Genomic DNA, 18,074 nt, shown 5'->3' on the forward strand with positions numbered 1-18,074 from the left:
GTGAGTCATACCAGACTTTAAAAATGGAACGTGTTACTTCCTTGCTCGACATAATTTTTAAAGGATAGAGCATGGACAAAACCAGATGTTGACAATACCAACACAGACTCTTGCATTGAAGTTCCTTCTCAAGAAACTTTATTTTTAACAATATATACAATAAAAATTACACAGATAAATAAAAATAAATTTTAAAATGGGGCTCCTTGTATTGGTGGCAATCAAATCTGTGAGAAAGAAAAAAGAAAAGATTGTCCACAAAAGACTCCATTTGAATACTTTTGAGCTGGTGCCCCAACGGGGAAAATGGTTATCTTGTGCATTAAAAAAACGACATCAGAAAAGGAGTTTTTTTCTAAAATATTACATTGAATGAAATGCAGATTGCTTACGAGTGGAGAAAAATGTGCTGGCGCAAGTTGATGGGCAATGGGAGGAATTAAAGAAAAATGCTACCATTGCTCGGTGTCATCAGCCTACAAGCAAATGCAAGTGACGCAGGGGGAAAGTAGGTCGTTAGCGTTTAAAAAAAAAAAAGAAAAAAAAGTAAGAGCGAAGAGAGGATGCTTGAGAAACAGCTTATCTAAGCCGCATCTGTAGGCAAACACACTAATCAGAGCGTTGGCCAACTGGGACCAAGCCAACTTTGCTTTAATAGTCTTTCTTTACATACGTTATTTATCTATTAATAATCCATTAAATATTTCCCCACGAGCTGGCTGTTTGGAGAAATGGGGTTAAATGTGCTGTACATCTCCCTTTCTCTAATGGTTGATGTGGGATGGATTACAAAGGACCAAGTTATTAACAGCTCAGTGTGTATGCACAAACAACCAGACTCAGCGGCGTAATGGTTGGAGCGTCCGCTCTGAGTCTGGAAGGTCAGCGGTTCAAACGCCGGCCGAGTCGTACCAAAGACCTCAAAAATGGTATGCTCTGCTTCCTTGCTCGATGCTCAGCATTTAAAAGAATAGTACATGGATAAAACGCTGGGAAAGCAATGGTAAAACCACTCAGTATAACCCTTGCCAAGAAACTGCTTTGGCACCACCGATGCTCTGTAAAGAGTATGGTAGATCACTAAAAAAAAAAAATAATTAGAAGGGCACTCAGTAGAGCATTTACAGTGCTCCCTTGCTATATCGCGGTTCACTTTTCACGGCTTCACTACATCGCGGGTTTTCAAGTAGAAGTAGAAGAGTAGAAGTCACCTCCAGTAGAAGAGATTTAATGCTCTTCTTGGCTGTGCAGTACTACATTCATCTCATCATCATCATCTTCCTAGTCATCAGTACTGCACAACTATCATCATCATCATATCTTCATAGGTCAGTACCCATAATACGTTTTTTTTATATTTTATAGTGCAATATAGTATTTTTTAAATTATTTTTGGTCTTAGGCTTTGCAGCCCCATAAAGTCGCATTTCTGATGAAAATTTTAATTTTTTTTTTTTAAATAACTGAATAAATGTGTGTGGGGAAGGTTAATAAGAGTGTGTGGATGCTGTATCATGGTTTAAAATACGTTTAAAACGTGGTTAATATATTTAAATTAATATGTGGTTTCCACTTCACGGATTTTCACCTATCGCGGGTGGGTCTGGAACGCATTAACCGTGATAGGTGAGGGTGCACTGTACCTCCACCCTGTAATGCCTGATCCACAAGAGCATATCAGGCCCAATACATTTTTGAGATATCGTGCTTTCTATCGTTTTTCAGCCCCTTTTGTAAGTTGCCTGTTTGTTGTCGCAGCACACACTTCTTTCTATCTTTGCACAACACACCCTGATAAATATTCACTGTGCCACATATCTTTCCTCTCCTGCTTGTAAACAATCATTAGGAATGTTCCCTGCTCGTTTTTGTCTTTTCTTCCATTGATCCAGCATGGTCCAAATCAAAGTTTAGCTGGGACTTTATTCCCAATGATCCGTTCCTTTTAGCCGGTACGTCCTTGGAAGTGTCGCTCGGCTGCATCCGATCCGGTTTGGACAAGGCGTACCGAGGGAGTGTTTTCCCGGTAATTAAACCACGTGATTAATTAGGTACCCCAATTAACCCATAGACAGGAGGACCCTAGTTCACGTGGTTGAGTTATTGGCGTCCATGGTCGGTTAAGCAACCCACCGCGTCACGGAATTATCTGTGTGCGATGGCCTTCAATTCCGGGGAGTCTGGTGGGAGTCAAAGGGCGGAGGAGCTCCTTGTGAGCCAACGGCCATCCATATCTAGTGCCAACTGTGTCTGCGGACGTCCTCCTGCAGTTGGGTTACTTCTTATTATGAGGTTGGTGGCAGGATTTGCACTCCGGCCACCGTAAAACCCTTCATTCCGCAAAACGCAAAAACGCAAAAAAATCTGAAAACCCACTCCGTGGGAGTACCTCCTGTGCAGCTTCCCTTCGCAGGGCAGGTCACCGGATGACGGGATTGGGGCAAAGCCTTCGGGACCCCCAATCTTTGATAGGAGGGAAACCACGGGGTAACATCCCTGGGTCAGATTGCGGGAGAGTGTGTCGGAGTGGTGCTGAGGTGTCGTCCACCAGACGGCGGTCTCCTTGGGTTAACCTGAGGCGGTCCCTTCGGGTGGGTGCCTGGAATGTCCTATCCCTAAGAGAGGATGATCACCTGTCTCTGTTATCATCTGAGCTCAAGCGTTTGGACATCGGGATTGCAGCTCTCTCTGAGGTTCGGAGACCGGATTGCGGCGAGATAATGGTGGGTGGTTACACCTACTATTGCTCTGGTCGCTTTGATGGTTACCATACCCAAGGAGTTGCTGTAGCTGTGTCCAATAAGCTGATCCCAATGATAATTGAGGTAACACCGGTCAACGAGCGTATTATGAGATTAAGGATTCGTCACTCCTTAGGTGTCATTTCCCTGGTCTCTGTTTATGCTCCGACTGAGGCGAGTGATCTCACCGTGAAGGATGCATTCTACGCCACACTCGAGTCTGTGGTTGATCAGTGCCCCAGACGAGATACACTTCTAGTCTTGGGGGATTTCAATGCATCGACTGGAACTGATAGGGATGGTTATGAGGTGTGTGTTGGTCCCCATGGCTCAGGAACTATGAACCAGAATAGCACTAAGTTCCTTGACTTTGCAAGAAGTCATGGACTTAGGGTGGCTGGTTCATGGTTTCAGCGCCCACAAGCTCATCGCTGGACTTGGTATTCCAACGCTGGCGGTGTGGCAAAGGAGATTGACCATGTCCTCATTGACGGTCGTTGGAGGATGATCCAGAACTGCAGGGTCTACCGGAGTGCTCAGTTCCTCAATACTGACCACAGGCTTGTTGTAGCAACTCTAAAGCTGCACCTTAAATCCTGGAGAATGGTACCATCCCAGCCTAGGCTGGATGTTGCCAAGCTCAGGGATGAGAGAGTAGCTGAGGAGTTTGCGAACAGGCTGAGTGGACACTTGGGGGGTCTGGGTGCTTTGGGGGGTCCTGAAGAGTTGTGGAACGCCTTCAAGACCACCGTCCTTGATGTTGCCGGTGGATGTCTTGGAACTCACCGCAGGGCAAGGAAGAATTTTGTCTCTCAAGGGACACTGGATACCATTGACCAGAGTCGCAGGGCCAGGCTGAATGGCAGAGCTGAGCTGTTCAGGGAGCTGAGGCGTAAAACTGTACGTGCACTGAGGGTGGACAAGGAGGCCTATGTGCGAGGAATCAGTGAGGAGGTAGAGCATCACCTGTGGACAGGTGATTCTCGTCCCGCTTACAGGGGAATTCGCGCATTACGTTCATCCAAGCCCATCCCTCGGAGCAATGCAGTTCGAGCAGAGAGTGGTAGGCTCTTGACAGAGGAGTCTGAAGTGAAGGCCCGCTGGGCCGGTTACTTTGAGCGGTTGTACCAGGCTGATCCCCCAGCTGTCGAGTTGGATGTCAAGGGTGTTACAATCCCTGTTGCTGACCCACGAATCAACTGTGGTCCACCTTCGCTTGTGGAAACACGGGCTGCGGTGAACCAGTTGAAACGGGGCAAAGCTCCAGGGATTTGTGGCATCCATGCCGAACTTCTCAAGGCTGGTGGAAATGCTGCACTCATGTCGTTGCATGCAGTTTTGTGCTCTGCCTGGAACACAGGCATCATCCCAACTGACTGGAAGAGGGGTCTTGTTGTCCCTCTCTGGAAAGGGAAGGTTGATCGCCAAGACTGCAACAACTACCGAGGGGTGACGCCGCTCTCAGTGCCGGGCAAGGTCTTTGCTCGGATAATTCTTGATAGGGTTCGCCACCATCTGCTTGAGCACCAGCGTCCAGAGCAGTCAGGCTTTACACCAAAGAGGTCAATGATTGACCGTATCCTTGCCCTTCGTGTCCTCACCGAACGCAGACGAGAGTTTCGGCAGGGGCTGCTTGCAGCCTATGTTGATCTCTGTAAAGCGTTCGATTCAGTGAATCGGGATGTCCTCTGGAGGATTCTTGGTCTTCGTGGGGTGCCACCAAAACTGATCGATCTGATGTCTGAACTCTACTCTGGTTCTGAGAGTGCTGTGAAGTGTGGTGGTACCACCTCTGACTTATTTCCCGTTGTTACTGGAGTTCGTCAGGGATGTGTACTTGCCCCCACACTTTTCAGCACTTGTATGGACTGGATTTTAGGGAGGATGTCGGAGAGATCAAGTTGCGGTGCATCGTTTGGGAATGTCAAGATCTCGGACCTTGATTTTGCAGACGATGCAGTCATCTTTGCGGAGACTTTAGACATCCTTTTGGGGGCCCTCGAGGTGCTGAATGAGGAGTCGGAGCCGCTGGGATTACGGGTTTCTTGGGTCAAAACTAAGATCCAGGCTTTCGGTGACATCTTGGATGCTGCTGTCCTGTCTGTGTCTGTTTGTGGTGAGGATGTTGAGGTCGTGGAGAGATTCACTTACCTTGGCAGTGATATTCATGTCTCTGCTGGCTGCGAGTCAGAGGTCAATAGACGTCTGGGTCGGGCCTGGGGAGTGATGGATTCACTGGATCATGGGGTGTGGCGCTGCCGGTACTTGTGCGGGAGGACGAAAGTCCGAGTCTTCAGGTCCTTGGTACTTCCAGTCTTGCTCTATGGGTGCGAGACTTGGACTCTGACCAAGGATCTGAGACGGAGACTTAATTCCTTTGGTACCAGGTGTCTTCGGAGAATCCTTGGCTATCGCTGGTCGGATTTTGTGTCCAACGAGCGGTTACTGAGAGAGACTCGGATGAGATTTGTTACCTGCATAGTCCGTGAGCGTCAGTTGCGGCTGTATGGACATGTGGCTCGTTTTCCTGATGCTGATCCTGCTCACCAGATTCTCTCAGCGAGGGAGTCTCATGAGTGGAGGAGGCCAGTGGGCCGACCACGTGCCTCATGGTTGCAGCAGGTTGACCATCATCTCAAGGAGATGGGGATGGGCCTGGCATCTGCCTGGGGGATGGCCAGACGGAGGCCCCTGGAGTACCGACGGAAAGTGGATGCAGCGACGCGCTGTTCTGGCACATGCTCCCATACCTGACCTGGTGGGAATCGACATAGCTTCCCCCCACCCCGTGGTCTTCTCACCCAACCCCCAACAATATATTTGGATACTTTATCCTTAAAAGAAACTATATTTTCTCTTCATTAACATTACAACCAAAAGCACAAGTTTAGTCATGGGTTGGAAGGCAAGCTAACTAAAAGTAATCTCATTTAAAAGAATGGTTAACCCATTTGTGAAAAGCATGCGATATGGGGAAATGGCCTCACCACAGCATTAAGTTGAATGGCCTGACAGTACAAATCTGGTCGCCGTCGCTGTAGAGCAAGAAAGAAAGAATTCTGCGAAACATCCTCATCGTAGCTTGCCATGGAAATTCAGTGGGACGTGGACCATCCACTTTGTCCTTCCTTGATACAGGCAATCCACCTCGGAAAGAACTCGGACAACACAAGTCTGTCGCTATCTTGAAGACGTTTCCTGTAAAGGTTCATCAAATTGGATTCAAAATTAAATTCAAAGCATTCATTTCCTTCATCAAAAGCAATACTAACGCAAGGTTGATGGTGCACAATCACAAATCCACACACTTCCCACCTAAAGCAAAGTTGAAAGATGGTATAAAGTTCCACCAGTAATGACCAAATATTACATTTAAAGTTAAAAAACAAAACAAAACAAAAAAAAACCGATTCCGTTTTGACCCCTGTGACCCGAAGTGCTGTGGGTGAAATCCCCCCCAAAAAATCATTACATATTTCATGCATCCCCCAATGTTGATTGCATATACAAAGTTTCATTTCAAAAAGTGTGCCCAGAATTGCATTTTTTTGGTATTGGACCTTTTGACCCCATTAACGCATGCTCATCTTCAGAGTTTAAAAAAAAAAAAGACATTTTTATCGAGGCTCGTGCAAAAGCTAAATACACAGAACATACAACAAGGCAGAAGACAAGAGGGGTGGGAGAGGGATGGGGGCAGTGTACTTAACCGCTTGAGCGGTTCGTGTCCGAAGTCGACCTGCGGCGTGGTACAACTCCTCGGTACGTTACCTGCGCGGGTACTTAGGTATATCGACATTCGGCGATTCACCCGTGACTGGCTCCTGATGGTAGTTCCAGGAGGGTCATGACTGAATTGTCCGCTCCGATGGGCGACGCGTCGCGATTTAGAGTTACGTGGCTGATCGCATGCCAGGCGGGCGAAATTCGTAACAATATTATTGTGGTTCTGTAAAACCGCATGCCTCCGAGGCAATGGCACACAACATACAGTGATCCCAAGGTAGATATTTCAATAGCATGTGTTTAGTTAGCCCTTTCCATATGTCTCGTGGGAAAATGGGGAAGATGCGTTGGGTAGGGCTCTTTTAGTTAGATCCTCAATATTCAATATTTGCACTTCTTCCACTCTTTTGCCCCGCTTTGCCTCTCTCACAAGAAACAATCAAGCAAGCACACACACAAGCCAAAAGGAACCAAGCGAGCAGAACAGCAGGTGCTTCATTTGCATATGCGTGCCATCTGCATTCAAATCTGTGTGCCAATTTTCACCTGCAGTCTCACCTCAGACCTTCATTCTGCTCACCACGCTGCTAGCACTCTCACCACAACCACTCCACACAACTACCAAAAATCCCTGCAACAACTTACATTTACATCTTCAATCCAAACGCCACTGTTATGGAAAAATCTCCCTCTCCACCAAGACGCCGCCACCACAAGCAACTTCTATCTCTTCTCTGCAACACCTCATTACAATCTCTTCACTGCAAATGCCACAACCTTCTCTTACCTCTCTACAACTGCCACTTATTCATTGAACACTCACTACAGCCTCGAAGGATGCTGAGGGAACAGAAGTCTGGTTATTACGGGGAATAACTCGAAGCGCAAACGCGCGCTGGAGCTCGGAGAACACACAGGAAGTGCAGGGATTTCCCTAAATTACTACATTTCAATGGAGGCCAGTGCACGTTCAGGGCCAGAGAGCGCTTCCGAGAACCAAGGCCCCATGTTAATGTTGGAGCTCCGACGTGTGGGCAGGTTGGTGAGCGACTGAGTCCATTTTTCGGTTTTGGGGCCCTGTGGGTTGTGGCCATGGCACAGGATGACCGTTATGGGCAAATAGGAAGACTAGAAATAATCAACAGCTCTGTATCTGATTCGTGGCTCCTCCCCGACCAGGGGCAAAAAGCCACGAGTCAGCATAGTCAAGCACGGAATCACGAGTGACTACTACGAGCCGGGGCTCATCATTCCATCGACACTCAGTTAGGCTGCATCCAGCAGCATTAACACGCACAGATTCTTACACAACTCCGATTGGGTCTTTTTCTTACACAACTTTCTCTACCATCAATCTCTCATCTACTGTGGACGCACAAGAGCAATCGGCATGGGCAAGCCCGACCAACTGTTCTTTTCAGAGCGAACCGTACTGACTCGCATCTCACATCTTCCTCTTACACCACACTGCATTACACTCGCACTCCCTCACTCCCACACGATAGACACCTTCAGTATTTCTCCCTTCTTCCCCTTTCCGAAGCATTTTGGGTTGCATGGGTCCACCGACTGTGCAAGGTATTGAGAGGTCACTAATCCTTAACTGCTTCTTATCTCTCTGGGATATCTCTAACTTTCCTTGGGTTTATGTGTGTGTGATCGCACCTGTCGTAGCACAAGTCAAGACTGTCTAAGAATATTCGGGATAACTCTGCACTGTCCTCTTCTTTTGTAAATATTGTATGTCTTTTTCCGCACTCCCCAAATTCCTTGCTTTCCCCTGCTGTACATTTGCAATAAGTCCCATACTGTGCCACATAACTTTCCTCACTTTTATAAAATAAATGTGCCTGTTAGAAATGTACCCAGCTCGTTTTTGTCTTTTCCTCCATTGGTCTAGAATGGTCCACACCTCAGCTTAGCTGGGACGTTATACCCCAAAATCTATTTCGCCAATGCACACTTGGCAGCTGCGCTCGGCTGCACCTGATACGGTGAGTAACTTTAGGAACGCAATTACGCATTGAAGGCACGATTCCCCGATAAGGTGATCACGTGTTCCACAGTAAACGGTAGTCAGATGGAGGACCCTGGGTCACGTGGTGAGGTTATTGGCGTTCACGGTCGATTAGCGACACGCCGCGACAGGAAGTTATTTGTGCGCGACGGCCTGCAATTCCCGGTGAGTTCAGAGAGGAACCAGGGGCAGCCCCTCCCTCGTGGTTTTCCCCACGACCCCGGGTCCATGACAATATTTTTGATTCTGACAGTCAACTTTCAAGGGAACTCCCAAAGGAACATTTCTGTGAAGAAATATCTTAACCTGCCTTACTGGCATTATAAATACTACCAAATGCCACCAAGAAAACCCCCTTCTGGGCAGAAACAAATCAGATGCAAAGAGAATGTCAGTCTCCAAGTTACTTGAGACTCAAGAGCAGACACAGGCTCGGGTTGAGATCAACGTGCAAGACAAGCAGCCTCCAAGGCAGCATGTAGGGCATCCTTCGAAGGTGAAGCATTTTGATAAAAGTCCAAGTGCATTTTGAAACGCAAATTTTGGTAATTCATACCAAACCATAAGGCCAACATACCGCAAGTTGTGAAACAGGAAATATTTAAATACACATCAAATTTCCCCAGGCAACACCGGGTACTTCCACAAGTATTTCATAAAATAGGATGAAGGGGAGATATGAAGTAGATTGATAATTATAATTATAGGGATATTAAAAAAAGACATATAATAATCACCACAGTTACAATGGTGAGTGGAGGGGTGAGGGAGGGGGGGTGAGGGTGGAGAGACTATCTACATTTGAAAATAACAAACCTATAGAGCGACTATTTTAATCCAAATCAGTTTTAGAGAATGCATTTTAACAGAAAGTCAAAAATGGCCCGTGATGCACGCATGTGGCAATGCCTGCTTGCTAGCTTTGTGGATAAACACATTTGCAAGTCAAATGACGAAGTGAATTTGCTTTCCAGTGAAGCAATCGATCTTGCACGACAGTTGCATTTTTTTTTTGTATACCATGTCGAGGCTCATCTAAGAGCTAACAGAAATATACAACAAGGTCGGAGACAAGAAGGGTGGGAGAGGGAAGCACAAAACAGTGGGGAACAGAGACAATAGGAGATCTGTGGAAGGGAGAGGGATGGGGCGGGGTACACGCGGTAAACAAGATGGTACTACAGGAACTTTCAGGAAGGAAAGCAGGGAATTTGAAGGAGGTGGGTTTGGGGTGGATTAACGGGGGTAGGAAAGATGAAGAATTCGGATGGGGGAAGACATGAGATAGTTGTGAACAGCTGTTTTAAAGACCTGGAGGGAGGTGTGGGATTGAAGAGAGTGTGGGAGTTTGTTCCAGAGACGGGAAAAAAAAAGAGGAACGAAAGAGTGAAGGTGAGCAATGATTCTTGATTCTGGCAGTTTCACTAGAAGGGGGTTTTTGGCGGACATTGAGCGTCCTGCGGAAATAGATGGGGGCAGATCACAAACAGAGTGGGGGAGGGGGGGTTAAACCCTAACCCTAACAGCTCACCCCAGAGGGGAGAGCAGTACTCCATCAGGTTACGGAATAAAGCTTTGTAAATGGTTAAAAGCTCAGGTGTGCCAAGGAAGGACTTTGCAAGACGGAGGATGCCCAGTCAGCGACTGACTTTGCAGATGTAGCTTCCCCAGGAAAGATCATGGCAGATAGTGAAACCCAAGAGCTTGAATGAAATGAATTTAATGGGATTGTTGAGAAAGTAATGGCGGTGGGGGGGTTCCAGACGGTCCTTTCGAAGAGACACAGTGAGGATGTGAGAATTAAGAGGATTGAAAGACATTTTCCAATCGTTTGACCAGCTTGTGATTTTAATCGAGGTCTGCATAGAGTGAAGAGGCTGCTGCTTGCCGATCTGAGGGATGACAGATGGTAAGGCAGAGGGTGGAGTCATCAGCAAAGAGATAGAGGATTTTCCAGAGAGTCGGAGAGATCACTGATGAAAACCAGAAAAAGCACAGGGCTTAGAACACCGCCTGGAGGAACTCCAACCTGGACAGGAAGAGGAGATGACAGCATTCCATCAAGAGTCACGCGTTGACTGCGACGGGAGAGGAAGTCCATGAGCCATGAGTGGAGATGGCCTTGGATACCATAAGAAGAGTTTGGTGGGCAGTGCAGGATACCAGACTATTGAAAGCTTGTGATAAGTCAAAGGAGATAGCTCTGATCTCATGTTTATCATTTCAGACCTCCATCCATTGTTGGGAAAGCAGAAGCAGCATGTCCAGGGTGGAGTGACCTGGTCTAAATCCAAATTGATGATCGGAAATCAGGCCATTGGAGAAGAGGAAGGATTTGATGTCAGAAGTGATGATCAATTCCATGACCTTGCTGATGATTGTGGGCATGCTGATTGGTCTGTTGTTGAAGGGATCTGTTTTTGCATCTTTTTTATGCAGAGCAGTAATGTTTGCCGATTTCCAAGCAGATGACAGATGGCCTTGAATAAATGACATGAGAGGGTGAATAGAACAGAGCGGGGGTGAGCAAGAGCAGCAGAGCATGGTTTTAGAACACGAGGGCCGATGCCATCTGGACAGGCTGCAGAATCTGAGTCAAGGTTTGACAACAAGCTCTCCACCTTGTCAGGAGAAAAGGACAGAGTCCAGGAACAGCTGGGTGTGACTGGGTAAGGTAGGTACAAAAGCACTGGGTTTGGGACACAACATTTAGAAGCAAACACGGAGTTTAGGCTTTCAGCCTTTTCATGTGCAGCATCAGCTGTGCAGCCATTTGAGGTAAGGGAGGGGATGAAGGGGGAACATACACCATAAACAGATAACCAGATGCTACCAGGATTTGGAGGAGGGAGACAGGTTTGAGAGTTCAGGCGTGAGATTAGATATATGTTGTTTCCTGGCTCTCCTGAGGGTAGACAGACACTTGTTCCGAGCTTTGTGGAAGGAACTGAGATTGCCTTCAGTAGGATTTGCCTTCCATGAGGCAAAGGCAAGTCGTTTCAGGACGACAGCCTCGCCACAAGCTTCAGTGTACCAGGGGCGGTAGGAAGGGTAGGACAACTGAAAACGAGAAGTTCTCGTTTTGAACATTAATTTAAGCAGTGAGGGGATTATTTATGACAAAAACAAAAGCGCTGACATTAGCTTACGATTTCAAACAGCTTCCAAGTCCATAATATTCCATTGGCCATCTTGGAAACAGCTTCATCCCCATCCCTTTCACCCACCAACCACCTGTTGTGTCCTGTGTCTTGTCTGTCTGTGTGCTCATTCACAGAATGCCCAGCGAGCTTGCATTACCAACTCCCAGTAGATAATTGTATAATAATCTATGTTTTTAAATTGTGATGACAGAAAGGTACAATGGTACAAAGGTAGCACATTTACCTTGGAAGTGCCAAACCTGGGTTCAGGTTGGTACTTTGCAAGCAGAATTCCAGCAATGTCTGTGTGCGCTGTTTCTCGACAACCACTGGTCCGATCTAATTGAAACTTGCCAGGTATATTGCTGGGGACCTGAGGATGTGCCTTTTCAAGGTTTGATATTAATCGGACAAGTGCCTCCCAAGTTATGGCCATTTATTTACCAAACCAATGACAAGACACGTTGTGTGGGCGTGGCCGATGGGGAAGGGAAGCTCAGTCGCGTTCCCCATTACGGGTTACAACGTACGGGCTTCCGGAGAGTGATGACTTCGTGTATTCTAATAATTTCTCGATTTCTTATGCGCATTTATAGATAAACACAATGCCCCAAGTTATGATCGTTTTCATATTAGATGGTGCATAAATTTCGGTAACATCAGAGTGAGCTGGTGTGCTCCGAACCAGGAAGTAATTTTTTTTTCCTCTCTCTTCTCTTCTCTTTTTGTTTTTCCTTGCGATGACATTGCAAAAAGGCAAAATACGTTGGCGCTAATTGAATATTTGGGCATTAAAACTAAATTGCGAATAATATGCGAACTTCCGGGCCACGCACGTACGGGCACGCGAGAGCGAAGAAACGGCCTGTGTGCTTGTTGTTTCTTGCTCGCGGTTTGAATATTTATTTATTTTTTACGGGCACGTACTAGTATCATAAATGTTTGCAATCTCTCAAATGGAGGACAAGCTGGGCAACCGTCTGATATTAGTTCGTGGATGTGAGATATCCCATTATGTCTTTCACAAACAGTAGGCTGGCTATCACAGGCACCCTGAACAAATTACAAATTTCTGCCCAAAGACTGGGACAACAAAGGGGGAGGGGGAGGGGAAAACCCAGGGTCATCCTTGCCATGTGTGTGCTTTGGCACCACAGACCCTGGAGACAGATATAGAGGGATTAGAAAGGGAGAAAAGTTTGTGAGATTGTGTAAGGGAGGGTGGGGGGGGGGAGGGAGAGGGAGAGAGAGAGAGGAGAGAGACACAGAGACACAAAGAGACAGACAGACAGACAGACAGACAGACAAAGAGAGAAAGAGACAGACAGACACAGAGAAAGAGGGAGAAACAGAGAGAAGCAGAGAGAGAAACAGAGAGAGAGAAACGGAGACAGAGAGAGAAACAGATAGACAGACAGCCGAGTTTGTGAGATCGAGATCGAGTTGGGTGAGGGGGGGGGAGGGGGAGGAAGGAAAGAGAAAGAGATGGAGGAATAAGAAGAGACCGATTGCATATAAAGTTTGTGGATAAAATGAAGACACTTGGGTTATTAAAAGTTATAATGAACATTAATTATAAAACCAAACACCATTTAAATGCACGCCCAGCCTGAATCCTTAAATGACTCGATGTTCATCCCTTTACTAACACCCAACAAGACGTATGAACGGTCAAGTGTGCTGTGATTTCACGTGTTTCCCATTAAACCTACCTGTAACCCACACCTGTCTGGACTAGCGGTGAAGGAACAGTGCTCATCAAGAGGCCCAAATGTGTGGCTCCACGCCTTGGCTTTACTAATCGTCATTGTAATATATTATCAACCACGTTAAGACTGGAGACTGCGTTCACTAAAGAACCACAACAAACCTCTCCTTGTCGATATAATTAATCCCTTTTGTGGTGATCTACACATCCAAACCCTCACACCGCGTCGGGAACCTGTTGGACTCCATCGAGACACGAACCCTCAAGCACCGTGACAATCTCATTCATCAATCATCTGTGAGGTCAACAGAGATAACACAACAGGACAGCGACAACAATGACGGAAACGAGGAAGCACAGGCGACGTTCGGGGCAATTACGAAACCAAGCGAAAGCACTCACTTTCAAACCGTAGCCTTTTACTTCGCTATCGACAGCATTCACTGTCACAACTACGACATTTGTAGTGTCTTATTCGCTGGAATCATACGTCACATCCGTCAGGCTATACGTCACTTCCGGTTTCTATTCTGAGGAACCACGTGCCATACCCCGAAAAAGAAATGACGACTGACGTAATGACGTCAGAGAATGACCGATGATGTCATTACGCCTCTCAGAGGTGACGTCACACGTCGCCATGCAAACGAATGTAAAAATTAGAAAATCGGCAAAAAATTCCCAAACGTGTCCGTGTCGCGCGATCTCACATCGCCCATGCTGTTCATTAGACCACAGAGAACCCGCATGCCGAAAGTGGCGACAATCCGTCCGGCAGTTTCGGAGGAGAAACGTCAAATTACGCGCAGGCGTTAACAGAAATAATATATAGGATAACAAGGGATGAAAACAACAATTTTGTACGCCAGAGCATTGGAGCTTATCTTGAATAGTGTTTGATTTCTTCTTGCCTATCAGAATACGGTTATGTTCGGGGCAACCCAAAGGAACAAGCTATCTATTTTGATTCATGACTTCGGCCAAGGGCTGTCTATTTATTACGTACTCAAAGGAGAGGAGTGGTGGACTTCTCCCCTCCAACTACCAAGCTGTCTGCTTTATTTTATTTATTTATTATATTTACATGTACATGGATTTACTGAAGCAAGAGTAACAAAGCACTCAAACTCAAACTCATTTAAATTACTCCGCCAATGGAAACAAAACATCAACGACAAGGGTACTTGGTGGTGTGCGTACCTCCCCCACAATGCCTGATCCGAAAGAACATATCGGCGCCAATATTTTTTTTGAAATATCATGATATATATATATATATATATATATATATATATATATATATATATATATATATATATATATATATATATATATATATATATATATCGGTTCATCCCTATATATCTCAATGGTGAAGAAACACTTTGAAACAAGCTCGAATGACTCAGATCTTCGTCCTCTTAATGATGACGTCATAAAAACGAATATGACGTCATAGTGATGTATCAGGTTTGCGATAAATTATCTGTGCTAATGCCCGGCTTGATTCCCGCAAACAAAATTCAAACAGCTTGCCTGGTTTCGGAGATAATGGTTTAGGCGATTCCCATTAGCGGCGATATTATGACGTCAACTTTTTTTCTCGGAAGAATTTTCAAAATCGGAGATGGTTACTGTCTGCGCGTGGGCTTTCTGCATATACCTGGCAAGTTTCACGAAGATCCGATGAAAACTCTGGGTTGTGAAACAAAAAGTCAAAAAATAGGAATGACGTCATAAAAATTGATATGACGCCATAAAAATTGATATGACGTCATAGTGATGTATCACATGTGCGGTAATTCATCTCTGCTAATGCCCTGTTCGATTCCCGCAAACGAAATTCAAAAAGCTTGCCTAGTTTCGGAGATAATTTTTTAGGCGATTTCCATTAGCGAAGATATTTTGACGTCATAACTTTTTTTCCTAGGAGGAATTTCCATAATCGGAGATCGTGACTGTCTGCGCAGGGTATTTCTACATATATATTCCAAGTTTCAGGAAGTTTCGATGAATACTGTAGGCTGTGAAACAAATGAAACAAAAAACAAAAAATGTCAAAAAATAGGAATGACATCATAAATATTGATATGGCGTCATAGTGATATATCATATGTGCGGTAATTCATCTCTGCTAATGCCTTGTTCGATTCCCGCAAACAGAATTCAAAAAACCTTGCCGAGTTTGAGATAATTTTTTAGGCGATTTCCATTAGCGGAGATATTTTGACGTCATTACTTTTTTTCCTAGGAGGAATTTCCAAAATCGGAGATGGTTACTGTCTGCACAGGGTATTTTTACATATATATATATATATATATATATATATATATATATATATATATATATATATATATATATCAAGTTTCAGGAAGTTTGGATGAAATCTGTAGGCTGTGAAACAAAAAATTCCACAAGAAGAAGATGAAGAACAACAACGTGAGTAAGACTTGGAGATCCTCCACGAGGATCTAAAAAAAAACTCGATGGTATTCATGGAATACTTACCCCGCGCAGTCTTGGAAAGAACTTGGTGCGAGCGAAGTTCTATTCAATTCAAATAAAATGGAGGACCAAATAGGAACAGTCCTGCATTGGACTCATCAGAAAGAACCCGAACAAGCAAAAAGCAAAGATGAAGTCATCAGGAGGAACCTGGCTTGGACTTGGGTTTCAGCTGCTGCTCCTCCAGCCTCAAACCCATTCAGGCGGAGCCAAGTGAGGCTTATTTTTTTAAAAATAATAATAAATAAATGAATAAATAAATAAGAACCCAGATTAAAAAAAAATTACATAATTCTGGCTGCCAGACAATATGTCCGATCAGGTTGAAATTTAAAATATGCATTCCCTATCACTACTAGATCATAATTTTGAAGTTTCATTCCGATTGATGAAGCGGTTCAAGAGAGAATTTTTAAAACATCTTCTTTCAATCCAATATGGCCCCCAAACCATGTGACCTTTCAATTATTCATGAACATCCTGGCATCCCCAAGGCTTGGGGAACATGTGTGTGAAGTTTTCCCTCAATTTATCTGCCCAGCTGTTCTGGAGAAGAAGATCTTTCAAGGTTTTCGGGTAAATTAAATGTGGCTGCAAAACCACGTGACCTGTGACATCATAGGTGGTGAACTTTTTGTTCCTCATGGATAGGTGGTCACACCTGTAAAGTTTCTCCTCAATATGTTCAGCCGTTTCAAAGATTTTTGAAGGTTTTTTTTTTAATGGCTGCCAAACCACGTGACCGATGACGTCATAATTTTTTCCTGTTGACAAATTTATCCGAGATGACCCTCAAAAAATTTCTTACTGATCGAATGTAGCATTCTACGTATGCAATTATGACGTCATAACGAAAGCACCTATGACATCATGAAAAAAAAAATCAAACTTATTTAAATAATTATCATTAAAACATTCTACATGAGTCGTCGCTGATATGGTGAAAATTTCGTGAGACTCTGACGAGCTGTTGCGGAGAAAAACATGAAAGTTCAGTGTAGACAAACAAACAAAGATAGACAGACAGACAGACAAACGGACCCAAATGCAATACCCCTCTCTGGACAGATGGGATGAGGTTGAGTTTTCTTTATAAATCGTATCATCGATATTGAGAAATGCTCACTTAATAAAATAATAATATATCCTCTTGATATTTGTTTATTGGTGATTTAATGTTTTTCTTGGTGAGTTGAAAGAGGGCGAAATCAGGGATATTTTTGGGAGGTGAGGAGGGGGGGGGTGTTTATAGACATTTAATTCCGATTCATCCTGCTTAACAATAGTCAGCGAATGTTTGTTTTCGGATAGGTGGCAATTTCTAAGGAGTGAGCGCACGGATAAAGTGGTGGTGGGGTGGAGGAGTGGTTGTGAGAATTGGAGGCGGATGATCAGAAAGTTTTTCACGTTGACTTCATTGTTAATATACCAAGATGTAAAGATGCTAAGATGGGGAAGAATTGGGGCGATGTTTGGGAGAACGGTCAAAAAGTCTTTTCCTTTTATCCCATTCACTTACTGTACATGTAAAATTTGGAGGCGGTAAGTCCTATAATCTCAATTCCCTCCTACAAAGGTGGAGTGACCTGGTTTGAAAGCTAATTGGTGATCTGAGATGAGGTTGTTGGTGAAAAGGAAGGATTTCATATCAACTGTGATGATGGATTCCATGACTTTGCTGATGATTGGAAGTAAGCTGATAGGTCTGTAGTTAAGGGGATCAGTTTTTTTCATCCTTTTACCTCTGCCACCTAAGGTGGACGGAGTTTATGTTTTAACCCATGTCTGTCTGTTTGTCTGTGAGGAGGATATCTCAAAAAGTTGTGGACAGATTCGAACTAAACTTGGTGGATATGGCTGGGTATGTGACGAGGAAGAATTGATTCGATTTTAGTGAAGATCCGAATCCAGATCCTGTTCCAAGCAGTTTTTAAAATATTTTCAGTGATTCTCCACTTTTGAGAGATGAGACCAAAAACGATATTATATAGTAGGATGTTTCAAAAAGTTGTGTACAAGTTATGACAAAACCAGGTGGATGACTTGGTTAAGTGACTAGAACAGGCCAATTCGATTTTTGTTCAGGTCCAGATCCAGATCCGGACTATCAGTGGGATACAAAACATAAACTGTTCAGCCTGGTGGAGGTACGCGCTCTACCGAGTGCCGTTCTAGTTAATGTAGTGCAGTGATGGTGGATTTCCAAGCAGATGGAAGATGACCGAGCACAAAT

At 44.8% G+C, this 18,074-nt stretch overlaps 1 protein-coding gene across 2 annotated transcripts in view; it reads right to left on the reverse strand.

Moving 5' to 3' along the window:
- Nucleotides 1-13,863, reverse strand: part of ANKRD27 (ankyrin repeat domain 27) — a 128,024-nt gene extending 114,161 nt beyond the window's left edge. For both annotated transcript variants that reach the window (XM_085888362.1, XM_085888363.1), the window contains exons 1-2: nt 13,738-13,863; nt 5,729-5,939 (exon numbers count right to left, since the gene is read on the reverse strand). In XM_085888362.1, coding sequence (XP_085744488.1) covers nt 5,729-5,830 — 102 coding nt within the window. In that variant the 5' untranslated portion in view covers nt 5,831-5,939; nt 13,738-13,863. The remainder of the gene's footprint in view (nt 1-5,728; nt 5,940-13,737) is intronic.
- Between the last annotated feature and the right edge of the window lie 4,211 nt (nt 13,864-18,074).

Source organism: Eptatretus burgeri, chromosome 7 (genome assembly GCF_056783735.1).
Source record: "Eptatretus burgeri isolate ZD-2024b chromosome 7, Ebu_testis_v1, whole genome shotgun sequence".
Lineage (NCBI taxonomy): Eukaryota > Metazoa > Chordata > Myxini > Myxiniformes > Myxinidae > Eptatretus > Eptatretus burgeri.